The 20,130-nt window shown below is 41.7% G+C and overlaps 1 protein-coding gene across 2 annotated transcripts in view; it reads right to left on the bottom strand.

The window, feature by feature from the left end:
- wwox (WW domain containing oxidoreductase) overlaps positions 1–19,440 on the bottom strand; it is a 241,343-nt gene extending 221,903 nt beyond the window's left edge. For both annotated transcript variants that reach the window (XM_054775914.1, XM_054775915.1), the window contains exons 1-4: positions 19,203–19,440; positions 18,915–18,979; positions 18,641–18,698; positions 17,686–17,855 (exon numbers count right to left, since the gene is read on the bottom strand). In XM_054775914.1, coding sequence (XP_054631889.1) covers positions 17,686–17,855; positions 18,641–18,698; positions 18,915–18,979; positions 19,203–19,309 — 400 coding nt within the window. In that variant the 5' untranslated portion in view covers positions 19,310–19,440. The remainder of the gene's footprint in view (positions 1–17,685; positions 17,856–18,640; positions 18,699–18,914; positions 18,980–19,202) is intronic.
- Between the last annotated feature and the right edge of the window lie 690 nt (positions 19,441–20,130).

The following is a 20,130-nucleotide window of genomic DNA, read 5'->3' as shown; positions in this document are numbered from 1 at the left end:
GCTGGAAGTATGGTGTGTGTGCTGTGTTGAAAATGTATTTTGATTGTTAAGTGAGATAGCTAGCTGGGTAAATCTTGCAGCCGTGGCTGTCGTCTTTATTTCATGCACAAAGTCAGCGGGCATGGGCATCCTAAAACACAACTTTGGCACACACAGCCGCACTAGCATGCTCCGCTCAGCCAGTTTACACCGGCCATTGCTGTACGTGAGCTGACGCTTACGCTCGGTGAAGAGTGTTTTCGCGGACTTACTTCAGGAGGACATGTGTGTGGACATGCCGCTATGAATGAGCTGTCCGCTGGGGAAATATTTCCCCACACAAACGTTCCTTCTCACGATAACAGCATTTCATTCATAATGTGTCAATATCCGCGAGATTCCACATATAACAGTAAATTCCGTTTTTATTGGCCAATTCCGCATTTCCGTCCGCGATTCCGTTAACGTGGAAATTATAGGGCCCTACAGGAGGAGGGATTGCATTCATTAAATGACACATCTTTGTCATACACACGAATGTAGTCGCAGGTGAGTGAGTGTGCTCAGGGTTTGACTTTTCCATTACTTTGGGTCTTTGCATCCATTTTCTATAACGCTTCTCCTCATCAGGGTCGCGGGGGCATGCTGGAGCCTATCCCAGCTGACTTAGACTATAGACAAACAACCATTCACACTCACATTCATTCCTATGGACAATTCAGAGTCACCAATTAACCTAACATGCATGTTTTTGGAATGTGGGAGGAAACCGGAGTACCCGGAGAAAACCCACGCACGCACGGGGAGAACATGCAAACGCCACACAGAAATGCCCAAGGGAGAATCGAACCCAGGTCTTCCCGATCTCCAGACTGTGACTGTGTGGCAACACATATGGCCAACTTATTTCTATTCTATTCTTATTAAATGTGTTTGTGATCATTAATAATTCGAGACAGGTAACCACATTACAGTCATTGCAGTCAGAACATGAGGGCAAACATGAAACGTAACAGTAGTGGGCTCAAGCACAGTATGATTGGCCTAGTATGAGTAAATTTACTGCAAGTCTTAGGGGAGCTGCTGCATTTCTTAGTCCCACCGACATACTGATGCAAATACACCGAGGAGTGAGTGTCTTGACTGACAAACTGCTACAATAACCGATTGTGGCAGAGAAGGTCTGTGAGGGAGCGCGACGGGCAGGACTAGTATCAGAGGGGCGGATTAATATGAACTGTAATTAGATTATAGGTCCTAATCTGATTTTCATTAAGAGCAAAACTGGGAGGCCTAATTGTGAGGAGAGTGTTAAGGACCAATATCTATTAAAAACCAAAATTGGAGCAGGATTGGAAGCCCCGGTTCTGACAAGTGAAGCATGGAATTAAATTATATGACTTCTTATTAGGTGTAATGGAGGGGGCTGTGGTTGAGTGGGGGAGCATTTGTTGCACTTGCAGGAAATGGAAAATAAAAACAACATGACAGGGAAAAATGAGCCGGGTGACTCAGAGACTGAAGACACGATGTGAATAGGCAGAACGGGCAGCGGGATTTAGCAAATGTCAACAGAAAATCTATAAAAAGAGTCAATTTTTACTCCTATTTTCAGTTTGTTTTGCTTTGAGGGTATCATATATTCAACAATACAATAAAATAAACATAAGCTGTGACCCGCAATTTAAAACAATGCAGTTTCCAAAGAAAACAAACCCCAAAGCATCATGAAATATATAAATACAGTATAAAATACAATTTAAAAAATCTTTCATCCATTTCAAAGTGGACAAGTGCACCGGTTTCTGGTAAACAACAATGCCTCCTCCCCCCCTCACTCACTTGTTGTGTGTACCCACCATGAAAGTGAAATTAAGCGGCCCCAGTGTTTTCCATAATGGAGAACAAATTAGAATATGGCAGCAACAACAGCGGCGTCACCCGAGTCGTGTATTTGCAGTGACAAATAACAAGGGCTCGACATTAATTGTGAAATAACGAGAGCGGCCGTCGATGTAACAAAGACCCCCACCCGCCCCTTCCTTCCGTGTTTGGCGGCGGAGAGGACCGCAATGAAATGAGTTCCTGGTCAGGTGTACAACAACGAGAGCCTGTGTTGGAATTGCACTCTGATGATGAAACATGACGAGAGGTCAGACACTTGAGTTTTGTTCCGTTGAATTGACAAACGCCATAAGCTGTTTTACAACACACACTATTATCCCAGCCCGTAATACTTCTACTACTGTAATATTGCTATTACCTCACTCAAGAATGTTTTCAGGTGTTTTGTTTATATTTGCTTTGTGTGCAGTAGGGACGGGCATCTGACAAAATGTCCTTTGAGTTTGGAAAGAAATACAGATATAGATTTTATTCAGTGGTGTTTTTATATTATGTATGACCACTGGTTGCTAGGCAGAGTTCATAGGGCTCAACTACAACTGCCCCACAGACCAATGAAAAAAAATATGTATATGACAGCACACCAAAACCAAGCATGCATTCATAGCACCGATCTGTATTAATTATAAAACACCGTATTGACTCAAATGTAAGACGACCCTGAATATAAGACAAACTGTATTTTCCCAGGCCCGCTTTTGGAAAAAAAGTGTTTTTAAGACAAAATAAAAAAAAAACGCAAAAAAAGCTGACGCCATTATCGCCATTATTTCAAACAATAAAATAAAATAAAATAAAATAAAATAAAATAAAATAAAATAAAATAAAATAAAATAATCATCATTTCTTCTCTGTTTGCTAACTTGCTCTGGTAGTCCCTCCAGGACAATGGTATGTGTGAGTGACACGAAGAAAAGCTCTGATTCACATTGGGAAAGGGAAAAAAATACTGCCTTATCTCTCGCTCAATACGTTACATACAAGTAAGACCAACAGAGCTGACTGGTCTGATCTGGTAGGGTCCTTCTCCTAATGTAGATTACAGTGTAGTCATTCAATAGGATACAAAACAATTTTAAAATCCACCATTATTGCTAGTATTTTTTTACAATGATGCATAAAAGACATTAAAAAATGGTGTAAAACGTCCATTAAGCAACGAATGCTCTTCATGGTACATTAGTATCCTGGTCCTTCAGATACACCCCCACCTCACCCCCACTAATAATGACTGTGATTTAGTGATTTCACGCTTTGTTTGTCCTCGCTGGCCAGCCACCCCTTTCTCTGAACACCCCGCCCCCTCCAGTACACAGGTGTATTGGCTCAATGTAATGAGATCATTACCAGCCCTCGTCAGTGAGCGGCTTTATTTGGCAAACGCCATCGCCTCTCCTGCTCGCTCTTGATCTGCATCCAAAGAGGCATTTAACTAAAATAAGCTCTGTAGTACAATTGGACAAACAGAAGTCAATTGAGATCATTACAGGACCTGTGGGTAAACATGTCAAGTTCCCACAGTCCCCTCTCATCAAAGGGCAATTTGGGCGTGTAGACAGCAGACTGCAGACTGCATGCAGTACCTCATAAAGCATCACTTCTAACATGAATTACCGACCATTTTTTTTAGTTATAATGCAACGTGTAAAACTATGTGAGATAGTTCTGAAGCAGTGAATGAACATTATGGATATGTGACTGTTTATTACTTGGTTTAATTCTCCATTACCCCAATAACGTTTTTTAATTAATGTATTAAAATTATTAGAGCTTCACATTGGCATAGGTTTTATTATACATTTTTGGGCTCATCAAAAGTGATCAAGCAAACTGCAGTCGCTCTCCAGCTAGTTCACAATCTCATCCCAAACTAGTAACACGAATGGCCAACACTTCTAGACACATAGAGAAAATATATGAATTTAGTAGCAGTATAGGTGGACATGCTGCACTGAAAATGCTATTTTTTTGCCACAAAAACACAAATTTAGGCATCATTTCAAATCAGAAAGTATTCAGGCATACAAGTCTCACAAACTATGTCAGTTTTCTACTAAATGGGAGGTATTTATTTAGTGTATTTAGTCCTACTAAAAGCAATACAACCCAATAACATGACCTTTTTAACAGCTAAACAGTTCAAATGCATTCATAAAGTTTCAAGTAAAATCAAACTCCCTGGAAAGAGGTAATACGGTAGAACCTCGGTTAGCGTCCGCCCCAGTTAGCGTGCTTTTCAGTTAAGGTAAAAAATGTACAGCATTTTTGCCTCGTCGGCGTACAATATGACGTACATCTTGTCATGCTGTTAACACACTGCGTGAGTCCGAATGTGTTCTTAATGTATTTTTATCAGAAAACAATGTACAGTCAAACCTGTCTTAGCGGCCACCTTTATAGAACGGCCACCTGCCTATAGCGGCCACTGAAAAGTCCCCCGCAGCGAATTTACATGTTATAGACCCTCTGTATAGCAGTCACCTGTCCAACGCGGCCAGCGGCCACCCATTTTGTCTCCCTTGGTCAATATCTGACCCCATATAGCGGCCAAATTACCGACTCAAGTAGAAACTTCATGCACAAAAAAGTTTCGTTTTTCAATCAATGAAGCCGTCGTGTGTAGACTTTAATTACTGAGTCCTAGCTCAGTCACCATCATTCACAAGATCCACACAAACTGTCAGTTGTTCCACATAAAAAAGCCATCTTCTTTTGAGCTTGCTATTTCCTGGTCAAACATGTAACTTTAAGAGCATTTGCACCAAAACATTACCGCAAAGTAGGCCGGGAACAGGACGTGCTCCCAGCGACGCTACAATAAAAAAAAACATACGCTAGCATGCATGCGGCAGCGGGAGCAAAACTGAGTTCGGTTGTACTTAATTGAAGTATTTTAGAATGTACTCACGTTATTTTTTATCAATCCTCATCCACAAATCCATCAAAGTCCTCATCTTCTGTATTCAACACAAAAAAGCCGTCTTCTTTTCCGTTCGCTACTAGTCTGTTAACTTGTCAGTGTTATTCAGCTACGAAGCAAAGAAGGAAACTTCTCCTGTTGCTTCTGCCAACTTTATTTACTGAACGCGGCCACCAAAGAGCAGCTCAGAACACACACACATCTCTCAGCATCGTCTCTCCTTCCTGCTTGCCCACAAGGTAAAGGTTAAACAAGCCCCACTACATAGCTATCCAGGCAATGCCTGTAACAAGTGGCACCGTTTATTTCCTGGTGTGAGACAATGTGCACTGGTCAATACTGTAATGCCGCTTGTTGTGGGGAAGGAGAGACTCACGTCGCCGATGCACTTTAATCGCTTTATTAACAGCAGAGAACACTGCAGGACTTTACATCCACGCCAACATAAACACACTTCCCAACTCTCTCGAAACTCACAGCTAGCACTGAGCCTAGCTCTCCTGCTCGGGACGCCCACCGTCACTTCCCGTCACTTCCTGATGAGCTAAAGCTGTAATGACACTCTGCCGTATAAAAAGTAAAATATTAAAAACAAGCGTAAGACATTACTAGCACAGCTTTGTTCTGTGGGTTGTGGATAATAACAAGCCTAGTAGTGCTGTACAACTTTTATCCGCAGTCCCACAGTGCCCTCTACTGGTCAACATTTTTTTAAAAATCCCTTTTTTTCTTTTTTTTTCCCTCTACTGGTCAACATTCAAACTCGACGCCAACCTGTCTATATAGGCCACCTGTCTATAGCGGCCACTTTTGCAGTCTCCCTCTAGCGGCCGCTATGGACAAGTTTGACTGTATTTTATAAACAACCAAAAAATAAATTATATAGATTTTTTCATCACTATCTGACACTTTATTGGGAATTTTGACTATCATCCAGGAATCTTTATGTGAAACATAAGGTTATAAAAACAGGTAAAAAGAGGCAGCTCAGCAATGCACTTAATGGGACACACCTATTCCACCTCAAAAGCCTACTATCGAAACAACTCCAAAAACCTCCAAACAGGTTTTATTATTTTATATCCATGCTGTAACCATGTAGTAACAGGCACATTCATGATAACATGTAATACTTACAGTATTTTGCCATACTTTAGTCATTTAAAGCATTCCCGGAATTTCCTTCCCGGGTGCGTTGATTTCACATAGCAACATAGAAAAGAACGCCTACACTTAGTGTTAACTTTTCCAAACTCAAAAACAAAAATACAACACCAGTGGCGGCAACTCCAATATGTAGCCTTACACGTTGTGAGCGCGACGCTGACGTGCTATGAGCAAGTGTGGCTAGGAGCTAGCTTGTGTGGTGTGGCAAGGTGTCACTCTGCTAGTAAATTAGTTCTGTGGCGTAACAATGTTAAAAACAATAATAACAATTCCGCTGTATCTTGTTTAATATGCAGGTAACAGTATGTAAATGGGGCGTTGTTGGCGGCTTTTTGGAGTTTTTTTCAGAAGGCTTTATAGGCGGAATAGTTGCATCCCGTTATGTGCACTCTTAGCTGTCACTTTTTAGCTGGTTTTATGTCTTTAGAACACTCATAAAAGAGAAAGACGTGTGTTCAAGTCTCACATCAGGATTGTGTTGATGAGCATAATCCCAAAAAGGTGGAGTTTTCTTTTAAGGCCTCTGTCACACATTGAAGCAGCCCTTTCTCTTTAAACTCCACCGTACACTTCAGCTTTACATGTGCCATGTATGCTCTGCAAGTGCTGTGTGTTGTGGTGAATGGCCACATCACTTAATGACACTACATTTTTTCCTGAGGGGAAAAGGGCATTTATTTTTTCAAGGAAACAACACACTAGACAACTAATAGAGGCATTGTGTCTATTCTGAACACTATTTGAGGGAATTTTTAGCTGTGTCAATGCTTTGAAAAGTAGCGATCCAGAGGTGGCTTTCGAAATGCCACCCCACCCCTCCAAAGTAAAGCGCCGCGGTTGTGGATCGTACCCACCCCAAAACACACCCGTTCATAGTGACTTTGAAGATCCCAATTTAATTTTCCTCCATTAGTCCATGAGGAGGCAGATGTCACCCCAAAAGTGGGATGTATGGTTAGTAATTACAGTCCAAGGTTGAGCTGTTCCAGGCCAGAGCACTGGAGTGCTTCTATTACCCCTTCTGCCACGTCCCCCCCCACATTCAAACCTTCCACTGCTGTCTAACCCCTACACAACCCCTTCCCTTACTCTGACCCTCAACCTCCAAATCCAGACACAATCTCTCATCATGGTCTCATACCACACCGGTCCACTTTCACCTGCTGACTACAAAATACTGTACACGTTAAACACACTTTATGAAGATAATAATTCTCAGTTTTAACACTGTCAGAGAGACACAGCATCATTATCTAAAATTCTGCCTAATATTATCATTCATTATTGACCATACAAGGTGTCTGTCAATTTTTACTCATCTTTATTTTTTATTCATGCTTCTTCCTACTCCATTTTGGACATGTTCAATTGTGCAAGTGCTTATGTGATGATTTTTTTCTTGAAAAAAGGCATCAAAGATGTCATTTGCGAGCACTCAGTAGTGGAAAAAAATGGGTTTGCCCCTCAGTAAAGGGATTTAAATTAGTTCAACTTGGTTTTCTTGGTGGAGGCAATAAACGTTCACTGTTTTAGAATGGTTGCTTGAATGCACCTTGAAATGGATTCAGCAAAAACTGCGTTTCCTCAGGTGAAATGTCTTTTGGTACATGCTTAAAGTTACGTAGAAGTACATCACATTCTGCACAATTCAATGTCTGAAAAAGAAGTAGGAAGAATCAGAGCTTTGAAGGAAGAAGCAGAGGTTGTTCTTAAAAAGCTAAACCACAGCAATAAGGCAGCCAAACTGAGCATTATTATCATTGTTAAGACTACATTTGATTCACTCCAGCCACTACATTAGCAAATCTGGCCTCTGGTATCACTCTGAAGTTGAATAAATTAGACTAACCAACCACAACTGCTCCTCATTACATCGCTAATAAACACATTTATGAGAAAGGATGGAAAATGCTCAATGGGAAGAAAAAAAAGGTTGACTTCTTCACTGGAACACACACAAAACGCTATCAGACTGCTGGATATGAACACAGGCAGCCACTCTGAGATGCTTCAGGACACACGGAATAAGACGCAGACATGCCACTCTTGCCGGGAACATCTTTTTATCCATCTACTTCCTCCCCACTATGAATAATGCATTCCCCTCCTTACCCGGGTTCCGCTTCAACGCACGGCTGCGCGGGTCTTCTTTAAGGAGGGGCAGGGGGTCCTTATTCATAAACAGCAGTGTAGTAAATACCAGAGCTTTGCAGCCAATTTGATGGCAGTTATGCTTAACAAATCTGCCTCAATCTAATGATCATCCACAAAGCTCGGCTGCGGTTTTAATGTGCACACAGAGGCTCCCCACAGCTCCACTGAATATGCTTAGAGATCTCTCCATCCAGAGAGGACGAAAGCACCAGCCTGACACATAATCCCCTCCAACACAACACTGGGATCAACACAAACAATGTTAGTCTTTCATGAATAACATCCCTAAAAGTAAAGTAGTGGACACACAGAGGTGACAAGAACATTATGAAGCGCTCACTGCACTGAACTATGCCTACATACTTCCTGTGTCTGAGTCTAATATGCTTCTTATAGTCCTGCGCTGACCTGGCATGTAAACAACAAGACCAGGCGGTGGTTAGTCCACGCATTTAGACTGAAGATTCCTTAGGAAGGTCCTGCTTTGGAGCGCTCACTAAATCTGAATATGGAGCAAAAGGTATTTTGATTTCCAGAGTTGAATTCAGTTCTCTCCGGTTCCTCTAGCTTGCTCCCACATTCCAAAAATATGCATGCTGGGTTAACAGGTGTGGATGTGAGTGAATGGTTGTTTGTCTATATGTCCTCTGCAATTGGCTGGTGAACAGTCCAGGGTGTACTCCACCTCTTGCCCAAAAGTCAGCTGGGAAAGGCTCCAGCCTTTCCCCGCGACCCGAACAGGACAAGCGGCATAGAAAATTGAACCAGTAGTTTACAATACTAAGCTTGTTTACAATTGTTCACATTTTATAAGACACTGAATTCCTCACCATGGTCGACCAACAAAGTTGAGTGCATATGTTCAGCATCATACCCATAGGTTGTGGTTGTAAAGTAGACATATGAGTGCGGCCAGCATTGCTGCAGAGGTTGAAAAGGTCAGGGGTCAGCCTGCCAATGTTCAGACCATTGGCCACATCCTGCATCAAATTGGTCTGCGTGGCCATCATTACAGAAGTACCGGTAAAACTCTTTGAAAGATGATGCACAAGACAGCCTGCAAACAGTTTGCTGAAGACAATCAGACTAAGGACATGGATTACTGGAACCATCTCCTGTGGTCAGATGTGACCAACATAAGCTTATTTGTTTCAGTTGGTGTCAAGTGTGTGTGAGGAGCGCAAAGACACGCGTTCTGTCTACAGTCAAGCATGGTGGTGGGAGTGTCATGGGAAGCGGCTGCATGAGTGCTGCCAGCACTGGGGAGCTTCAGTTCATTGAGGGAAATATGACTGACAACGTACTGTGGCATACTGAAGCAAAGCATGATGCCCTCCTTTCATAAACTGAGCAGCAGGGGAGTATTCCAACATGATAAGGACCCCAAACGCGCCTCCTAGACGACCACTGCCTTGCTAAAGAAGCTGAGAGTAAAGGTGATGGATCTCAACCCTACTGAGCATCTGTGAGGCATCCTTAAACGAAGATGGAGCGTAAGGTGTCTAACATCCACCAGCTCCATGATGTCACCATGGAGGAGTGGCAGAAGATTCCAAAGGCAATGTGTGATGTTCTAGAGAACTCAATGCCCAAGAGAGTTAAGGCAGTGTTGGAAAATAATGGCTGCCACAATAAATAGACACAATTTGAACATTTTCATGAAGGGAGGATGCACTTTTGTTGTGTGTGTTGAGTTATTTTGAGGGGGCAGCAAATTTACACTGTTATCCAAGCTGTACACAGACTACTTCACATTTCTTTAGTGTTGTCCCAAGAAAAGAGAGAACAAAATATTTGCTGAAAATCGAGGAATGTAGTCACTTTTGTGGAATACGATTGAGCTACATATTGTTCAATGAATGATCATTATTCATTTGAAGAACATTGACAAAAAAATTAGCGCGGTCAAATGATTACAATTTTTAATCTGATTAATCAGAGTTTTTTAATGAATTAATCATGATTAATCACCATTTACAACATTGTCTGAAATCATTTTTACTGTATTTTATTAAAAGAAAGATACATGACATGACATTATATATTTATATTTGTATGCATTAACAGCTCTCAATGAACAGAAAATGTAAATCAAATACACACGTCTGAAAATGTATTCGCTTAACACTCGTCTCTTGAATAGTAGCAGAACATTTGAATCCCACTTTAAACATGTCATTATGAGCAATTCAGGGTTGCATTCAAAGACAGCACATCATTTTTCTAATGGAATTCACATTTTAAGTGTATTTTCTGGGATTTCCGAAAATACTTTAATGCTGATAAGAATATCCACTTGTTCTTCGTCTTTCTGGTTATTTAAACCATACATACACGCATAATACAGACATTGTTGTGATGTTCGGGGTGTCTGTGAATGCACCTCAAGAATTAGGAAGTTCTGCTCCCAGGACAAACGAACTACAGACATGTTTGTGAATTGGAGATACATACTGTTTATGTTGTTGGAGTGGCACTGCTGTTGATGTGTTCAGGGCAGAATAAAGTTATAAAAGAGCGTCAGACTCTGTATGATTGTGTGGGTATGCTACACTGTGCCTCCATGTGCTCCTAACACAGAGATGTGGCTTGCCATGATGCGCATGCGTTAATGACGCTAAAAAAATGTACGTAATTAATTAAATACATTAGTTACCACAGTTAAAACACTATTTTGACAGCCCTAAAAAGATATATAACATCATTTTATATTATTATAAAACTATGTCTCTACAAATACATTCAGAACACACACAACGTAATTAGCAGGTGCCTGGTACTTTCTGCACTTGAGTAAATGGACACAATATGAGGACATAAAGTAAGTGAAATACTAATTTGCTGATTTTATGAATTGTGGTGACTGATGGTTAAGCAAATAGTAAAGTCAAGAAAATAGTACTCATCAACTAAGGATTATTTTCTGAGTCGATTAATCTGAAGCTTGTTGTTTGGATTAATCGAGTAATCGGTTAGGCCCTAATCAATATGAACCAAACACAAATAGTTAGTGGTTTGTTTGCATGTCTGCAACATGTCAGAAGAGAGGTAAAAAGGCTGATCGCTGTTTTCCAAAGTCAAAGCTGATGTGCGCGAGTTTGTGTTTTGCCTAAAACACAAATAAAATACGAAGGAATGACGAAAGAACTTTAAATAATTCACATTTTAAAGGCTGAAATCAGAGGATATTTACATTTTTAAATCAAAAAACAATTAATCGAATACAAAAATAAATCAATTAATTTCATAATCAATTAATCATCGATTCATTGTTGCAGCTCTACTCATCAAACAATTAAAAAAGACCCTCTATTCTTCCTTTATATGTTTTTACACACGTCAGGTTTTATAGAGTCATGTAAGTTTAAGTGTAAAACATGACATCCATCCATCCATTTTCTGTGCCGCTTATCCTCATTAGGGCAAAACATGACTACTTTCAAATTGCATTCAGTCAAAAAAGTGTGTTTTCTGGAAGGAAGGCTTTGTGCAAGGTTTCCAGACGATGGCCCTTTAAGGACAAGTGTCCCATGGACCCGTGGCCAGCAAATAACCTGCAAGTTAGTTGATAGGAGGGGAATTAAAGCTGGAGCAGGAGTGTGTAATGGGGATGGATAGGAGGCTCGGGCCTGGGTCAAAGCCACTTAGGAATCATTGAGGAGGTACAAGCACAGGTCTATAAGAGTAAGAAAACCTTTAAAGGCAAGAGAGGACTCCAGAGGAGAAGAGAAACTGGGCAAAAACAAAGTGAGTTCATTCATTTCCATTATCACGATTAAAAACACCATTCAGGTTGGTACTGCTTTTTAATTTGCATGGGAAAGCAGAGGAAGGAAGACTAATGCAATGGGAACCTGGCGTCGTGATCACCTCGGCAAGACAAACGGAATTAGTGTCCCTACATCCTCTCAGCACAATGGTGCTTCAAGGCCGGCCACAAAATCTGACATTTCACGTATAAATAAACTCCTATATGTCCTTTTTTTCATGTGCATGTGCATTAACAACTAAATTAAAGACATGAATGTAAATTTGCTAATTAAATAATCTCCTTCAATTACTAATAAAAATGTCACATCCCCCCATGGAGAAATACGTACTCAAGAAAATGGAAATAGCCTTGACACTTGGATTAAAACACTATTGATGCCATTAAAATGCTAAGTGGGTCCAGCCAATTGGCATAACCACATTTCACTGGTGGAATGTCAAAGGAACACACAAGTAGAACCAATTACTATAAGAGTATTGTTAATTATGAGGTGCTGCATATTTAATACGTGCTGGAGTAAAACAAAGGTTATGTTAATATGGGTATAATAAGTATTTAAAATATCTTGAGTCTTGCGCCAACAATTGGGAATTCTCTTGAGAAGAGCTGTTTCTTGATTCCATTCAGGTCAGATTATAAACCACACTTAATTCATCACAAAAAATGTTGAACACAGACTCTGCTTCTCATTATGTTTTTAAAAGCAAAAATAGAGCATTTGTGGAGCAATTTATCTGCGTTGAAGGCTTAGCAGCAGCAGTGATGGGTGGGCCTCTTCTGCCCTCTTGTGGTGAAAACTATGTTACATTATTTCCAATACCTTGGGGGAAAAATCATTTATTTTCCCCTTTATTAGCATTTTATTGGAAAATCATGTCATGTTTTGGGGGCCACTTGGGAGGTTGTCACATGTTTCCTTCCTTTTTGATTTTTTTTTCATATTATTAATACTAATACTAATCATTCTTATTTTATTTTTTAATCATACTGATGTGATCCAACAAATATATATACACATTTTAACATATAACAACATATTTCAGAGGAAATGGCAGGAGAGACATAATTTAAACAATCATTAATTAATAATAATTGATCGTATATTGTGTTCTATTATGTTGTATAATGAACAAAAATTACAACTATATATTTTTTTAATCTTTCAAATTCTAGATTAAGTTGTTAGTGAATAATTTCAGAGAACAGGATAATTACTTTCCAGGGTAACGTGAGGTTTTCATCATTTTTTAGATTTAAATGAACAAATCTTTAATACATATTTCAGAGGACATTTTAATGATTTAAACAAATGTAATCAAGCTAATAATATAACAAACAAAAACTACATCTAAAGATAGTTTCAGGGGCCATGTGGCATTTTAAATATTTTTTTTAATCACTACATGATGTGGTTTGATAATTTCAGTATTTTTTTTGTATTTTTTTTATACTTTTAAGTTTTTCATCTTTTTTTTCTTCTCTTTCTTCCATTAAATTTAACAAACTTTGAAAAGATGTTTCAGGTCATGTTGTTGATTTAAAAAAAAATAATATTGAATAATAATAATTTACCTTACATGTTCTGTGGTAGCCAAAAAGACAAACTTTGAACAGATGTCTCAGGTCACGTTGGAGATGAACAAATGTATTTAATAATAATAACTTGCCATATGCTTTTTTAATAGCCAAAAATAAAATTCACAACAGCAGTTCAAGGGTTTTTGGCCATTTAATCTCTCTTTTTTTCTGGCCCTGCAAAAGCTTTTAATACACAGACCAACTTCAAGTTTGACTATTTGCTCACTAAATGCAAACAACATGAGTGTTTCTTCTTGTCTGTTTTTTCCACTTAAAAGATCCTTTTAAAACTTGATTACATTTATTAAAGGTGACCACAATCATACATCTAAGTTTCTGTTACTAGTGGAAATAGTTAATTTAAAATAACGACGCATTCATGAGATTGCATATCATTTCTTAACAGAATCCATTTCTTAATAAGAGTCTGGGTATACTGTAGATAAATGGAGAAACATCAAGGATAGGGAGGCAATTAAGTTCAGAAGCTTCATTGTTCTGTCAAGGTCCCAAGGCGGCTGTAAATCTACTATAGTGCTCCATCTCATAATGTACATACGGCAATTAGAGCCCTGCAACATTCCTTTTGTACCAAGCATTTGAATATAAAGACGATTAAGCCGTTTATGTTTATTTGATTTCCCCCGAGCTGTCGTTATGTGTCTTAAACAAAGCGCAACGTCTAAGCAGATGGCTGACACCTACCTCGGCTCTGTTAGTGGAAACTAAAGGAAAGTAGGGAGAAATAGGTTACTTTCCAGAGTATTTTATGGTGAGTTATACTTCAGCTGGGTGCACGAGGAGGACACCATTCATTACTGTTAACAATGACATCCAATTCCGCCCAGCTAATGAACTTCAATACAATCATGTTCAGGATTAAGGGGTGATTTGTTGAGTCTGTGTCTTACATTCTGGAGGCTAATGCTGATGAATGCCTGGCTATTTGGACACAGTGTAATACTACACTGCCACCTAGCGTTGTCCTCGTGATATCACATTTTGTGGCATAATATACTGTACTATAACTTTATGGACAAGCAGATCACGTGGGATCATGTAAGTGGGATATGTGGGATAACTGTATGCTTCCAACGTTGTGGGAACAGTTTGGAGAAGGCTAACTTTGTGTCCCTGTACAAATAAAGGTGTGCTCCAATGGAGATTAGAGGTGTCCCAATACCTTTGACTTAAGTGTGCACTGCATAACACACACTGTAATTAATACTGTAAGTAAGGATTTAAATACAATTCCTTTATGGACTATAGAAAAATAGTTATTTTAGTGTTAGTTCAATTCCATTCCATTCCATTTTCCTCCGCCTATCCGGGTCCCCGTCGCGGGGGCAGCAGTCTCAGTAGGGAAGCCCAGACTTCCCGGTCCCCGGCCATCTCCACCGGGAGGACACCAAGGCGTTCCCAGGCCAGCTGTGAGACATAATCCCTCCAGCATGTCCTAGGTCTGCCCCGGGGCCTTCTCCCGGCTGGGTATGCCCGGAACACCTCACCAAGGAGGCGTCTGGGAGGCATCCGGACTAGATGTCCAGCCACCTCAACTGGCTCCTCTCGATGTGAAGGAGCAGCGGCTCTACTCTGAGCTCCTCCATGATGACCGAGCTCCTCACCCTGTCTCTTGGGGTTAGTCCAGCTACCCACAGAGGAAACTCATTTCAGCCGCTTGTATCCGCGATCTCGTTCTTTCAGTCACGACTCAAAGCTCATGATCATAGGTGACGGTGGGAACATACGTAGATCGATCGGTAAATTGAGAGCTTTGCCTTCTGGCTCAGCTCTGTCGGTCTGCCGATCGACCTCATGCCCCAACCTTCCCTCACTCGTGAACAAGACCCCGAGATACTTGAACTCCTCCACCTGGGGCAGGACCTCATTGCCAACCCGGAGGGAGCAATCCACCCTTTTCCGACTGAGAACGATGGCCTCAGATCTGGAGGTGCTCAGTCTCATCCCAGAAGCTTCACACTCAGATGCAAACCGTCCCAGTAAACGCTGCAGGTCACAGCCCGATGAGGCCATCAGGACCACATCATCTGCAAATAGCAGAGACGGGATCCTAAGGCCCCCAAACTGGACTCCCTCGACACCTTGGCTGCGCCTAGAAATTCTGTCCATGAAAATTATGAACAGAATCGGTGACAAAGGGCAGCCTTGGCGGAGGCCAACGTTCACCGGAAACAGGCTTGACTTACTGCTGGCAATGTGAACCAGGCTCCTGCTCCGGTTGTACAAGGACTGAATGGCACGTAGTAGCGTGCCACCAATCCCATACTCCCGGAGCACCCCCCACAGGACACCGCGAGGGACATGGTTGAATGGTTTTTCCAAGTCCACAAAGCACATATAGACCGGCTGGGCAAACTCCCAAGTACCCTCCAGTACCCTTGCAAGGGTAAAGAGCTGGTCCAGTGTTCCGCGACCAGGACGAAAACCACATTGCATCTCCTGTAGCCGAGGTTTGATTAACGGTCGTACCCTTCTCTCCAGCACCCTGGAATAGACTTTCCCAGGGAGGCTGAGGAGTGTGATCCCCCTATAGTTGGAACACACCCTCTGGTCACCCTTCTTGAAAAGGGGGACCACCACCCCAGTCTGCCAATCCAGAGGTACTGTTCCCGACTTCCACGCAATGTTGAAGAGACGTGTCAGCCAAGACAGTCCCTCAACATCCAGAGCCTTGAGGAATTCAGGGCGAAACTCGTCCACTCCCAGAGCTTTGCCACTGGGGAGCGTTTTGACTACCCCAGATACCTCAGCCACGGTGATGGAACTGTCCACGTTTGTGTCCTCAGACTCTGCTTCCTCTATGGAAGGTATGTCAGTGGGATTGAGAAGGGCCTCAAAGTATTCCTTCCACCGTCCGACTACGTATATCCTCAGTCGAGGTCAGCAGGCCCCCGTCCCCACTGTAAACAGTGAGGCCGACCGAAAGTCATGCTCCATGGCCTCACCGAACTCCTCCCACACCCGAGTTTTTGCCTCGACCACCGCCGAAGCCGCATGCCGCTTGGCCTGCCGGTACCTAGCAACTGCTTCAGGAGTCCCGCAAGCCATCCATGATCAATAGGACTACTAATCAGCTTGGCGGCAGCCCTAACCTGGCTTGCCGCCACGACTGGCACCGACCACCTTGCGGCCGCAGCTCCGATTGGCTGCCTCAGCAATGGAGGCACGGAATAGAGCCCATTCGGACTCAATATCCTCCGCGAGTCCAGAACATGCGGACGCATGTCTGATGATACAACTACAAAGTCGATCATGGACCTGCGGCGTCCTGGTGCCATGTGCACTTGTGGACATCCTTATGTTCGAACATGGTGTTTGTGATGGACAAACTGTGGTTCGCACAGAAGTCCAATAACATCACACCCCACGGGTTCAGATCGCGGAGGCCGCTCCTCCCAATCACTCCCCTCCAGGTCACATTGTCATTGCCCACATGGACGTTGAAGTCTCCCAGCAAAACGACGGAGGCACCAGTTGGGGTGCTCTCCAGCACCCCTCTGATGGACTCCAAGAAGGCTGGGTACTCTGAACTGCCGTTCGGCGCGTACGCACAAACGACAGTCAGGACCCTTTCCCCAACCCAAAGGCGTAGGGAAATGACCCTCTCGTTAACCAGGGATGACTCCAACACAGAGGCACCAAGCCGGGGGGCTATTAATAAGCCCACACCAGCTCGCCGCCTCTCCCCTGCAGCAACTCCAGAGTAGAAGAAGGTCCAGCAAGGTCCAAGGTCTTCTGAATCACTCTTGGTCTGGCCCGTCACCTAGGACCTCTTTGCCTTGGGAGACCCTACCAGGGGCATATAGCCCCAGACAACATAGCTCCTAGTATCACTCAGGCACACAAACCCCTCCAACACGGTAAGGTGGCGATGCACGGAGGAATTTAGTATTAGTATATTTCAAAAAATGCAAGAATCTCTTGGGATGTTTTAAACTCCTGTTTTAATTCAAGTGTTGTGTGTATTGCGCAGAATAATTAATGTGTGCCAAAGCCTGAACATTAGCTCAATTTCCCATAGCTGACATTATCTTCTTCTTCCTTAGACCACTAACTACTGTAGTTGAAACCAAATCAACAGTGCCTCTGCTGTTTCAAGTCAAGTACTGCACTCCGTTTAGCCTCCAAATCATCAATCAAGCCATCCCTAAACATAATATTAAATAATATGAGTTTTTAAGAAGCTCACCAATGCCAGAGTTGCCCCCGGTAATCAGGACCACCTTGTCAGACAGGTCACGCCCTTGCAGGATCTCCAAAGCAGCCGTGTTTCCATCATAGCGCTTGGGCTTCACCATCACATCCTCCACAGTGAACACTTGGCGGGGGTCGAAATATGTGGTCCGCTTATTGATGTGGCTGGAAATAAGAAAAATATAGTTAAAAGATCCCTATTACAGAGAAAGGACTTGTTAATGATGTTCTAAAACTAATATGTGTCACTAGAACCTGTTTATGAGTACCAAAAGGGACAAAAATCTATCATCTCCCTCACTTTTTTGCTCCACTCTTAAGAGAAGAGGTGCTCAAAAGTTTGCTTATGAAGTTGTGGCTTCTCATGACAATCATGAAGGAAAAACGTCCTTCCTCGTGGACAAGATGCCAACTCTGATCTGCCCTGAAACAGGTGAACCCACCCCACGTATAAGCCCACCGCTTTGTAAACAAAACAGGCTTCGCTACAATTCTTAAAATAAAGCCTGGAGCTCTGCCAACTATCTGCGAGTCAGTTACATATGTGGGAGGTGTATGTTTGACAATTTTGTTTTTCTTCAACAAATAGGACAACCTAGCATGACGTTGTTCTTAAAATGTGAGCCCTTCGCGCTCACATTCATACTTATGGACAATTTAGAGTCACCAATTAACCTAACATGCATGTTATTGGAATGTGGGAGGAAACAGAACATGCAAACTCGACACAGACATGCCCAACGGAGATTTGAACCCATATCTTCAACAACAACATGCAACATCAGATTTAATTATTATATAATTATATAATTGTTGAAAAATGTAGAATATGGTACCTTTACATGAGCATAATGTGCTTATAAACTTTATTGGACACATTGATTTATGCAGAGTAATGTTGTGTAAAGATTCCAAGATCTATATATACTTATACTATACTACATACTTACTCAACATAAACTATTTGACCCTTTTCATTGGTTTCTTGCTCCCATCCATACGGCAAATCTGTTGAAAGGAAAAGTAAATTAGCATAGTACTGAGAAAATTATAATTATTATTATTATAACACTTCTCTGTATGATGCAGTGTAATTCAAATTCACATTACAGCAAAGTACAACCACAAAATTAACCATGCATTGTGTTGCTGTACCTAAAGTTCGAGCCAGTGGGTGTAGAATTAAATGCCAGATGCAAAGGAACAAGTGAAAAAAAAACAAACCTCCAGCACAGCGTTTCTTCTTTCCAGTCTTGGGGTGTTCCCACTGTGTCCTCATCTCATCGTGGCTTTTAGGACACAAAAATAAAATAGACATGAGCATGTACTATTTTGTTGTTCCTGATGCATGCATTACGGTGAAATGGAAGTTGTACACCTGCATAGGTTAAAAGTCATTACAAAGCACGACTGGCGTTGTGCAATCACATGCTAGGTATATAACGACACATGTTAAGGATTTTTTTATCAACTCATACACATGACTATAATTCACATCTGACGTCAACGTACTTTGCATAGTAGACCCATCCGTCTTTCGTTGATCTTTCCTCCCATCCAGGAGGTAACTCGTCGTCGCTGTCGGTATCGTCCATACCTGCGTACGTCAGAGCTGCCATTGGGTAAAAAAACTATTTTGCAGGAAAATATGGCGCAAAAGCTTAAGACTAACAATCAATATACACTGCGCACACAATAACAACAGTCAAATGAGCTGCGCTAGACTGTACTCTATGGCACTTCCGCAATAACATGATGACGTCAGCCGCTTTGCCTTATGGGATATTGAGTCTACAGCATGATTATACTGTTTGGCTGTCGTCATTTTCAGTTGCAAGCTGCCTACACATTACTCGGAAGCCATTTACTGTCGTTAAGAGTTGGAATAAAATTCGTCCAATAGCAAATATAATGCTTGAATTAAATTTGAAAAATCTATTTCAATAATTGAGAATTCCTTGTCAAAGAAAAACACATGGAAACAAAAACCATGATGGCCGCCACAGTTACTACAATTTAACAACAATAGCAATGCTCAAGATTCGAGTTTGTGCTACTTTTCTGTTCATTGATTGGTTGGAGAAATACTGCAAGCAGCCGTGTTGGAATTTTAGTTGATACTTTATATTTTGCAAATATATTTTTCTGCCATGCATGTATGTACAGTATGTATAATGGATGCAATTGTGGCTGTGCAATTAAGAAGATAACCTCACTCCTCAACACATTAAGAGCTGTGCTAGACAGTGAGTTGACAGCCCATGGCTTTTAGCTCACTGGCTAGCGCTGCTGCACTAAACTCTCATTTGGTGAGGATCTTTGGTCGTGGGTTTGAGCCCGGCCATGCACAGGGCTGGACTGCATAAATTACCACTGTTAGATGTATGTATATGCAGGTATGTAAACGGTATATAAATGTTCATATGTGCGTATATGTTCC

The sequence above is a fragment of the Dunckerocampus dactyliophorus genome, chromosome 5, assembly GCF_027744805.1.
Source record: "Dunckerocampus dactyliophorus isolate RoL2022-P2 chromosome 5, RoL_Ddac_1.1, whole genome shotgun sequence".
In the NCBI taxonomy this organism is placed as follows: domain Eukaryota; kingdom Metazoa; phylum Chordata; class Actinopteri; order Syngnathiformes; family Syngnathidae; genus Dunckerocampus; species Dunckerocampus dactyliophorus.
The sequence above is the reverse complement of the archived record's forward strand: the minus strand, read 5'-3'. Positions and strand labels throughout refer to the sequence as shown.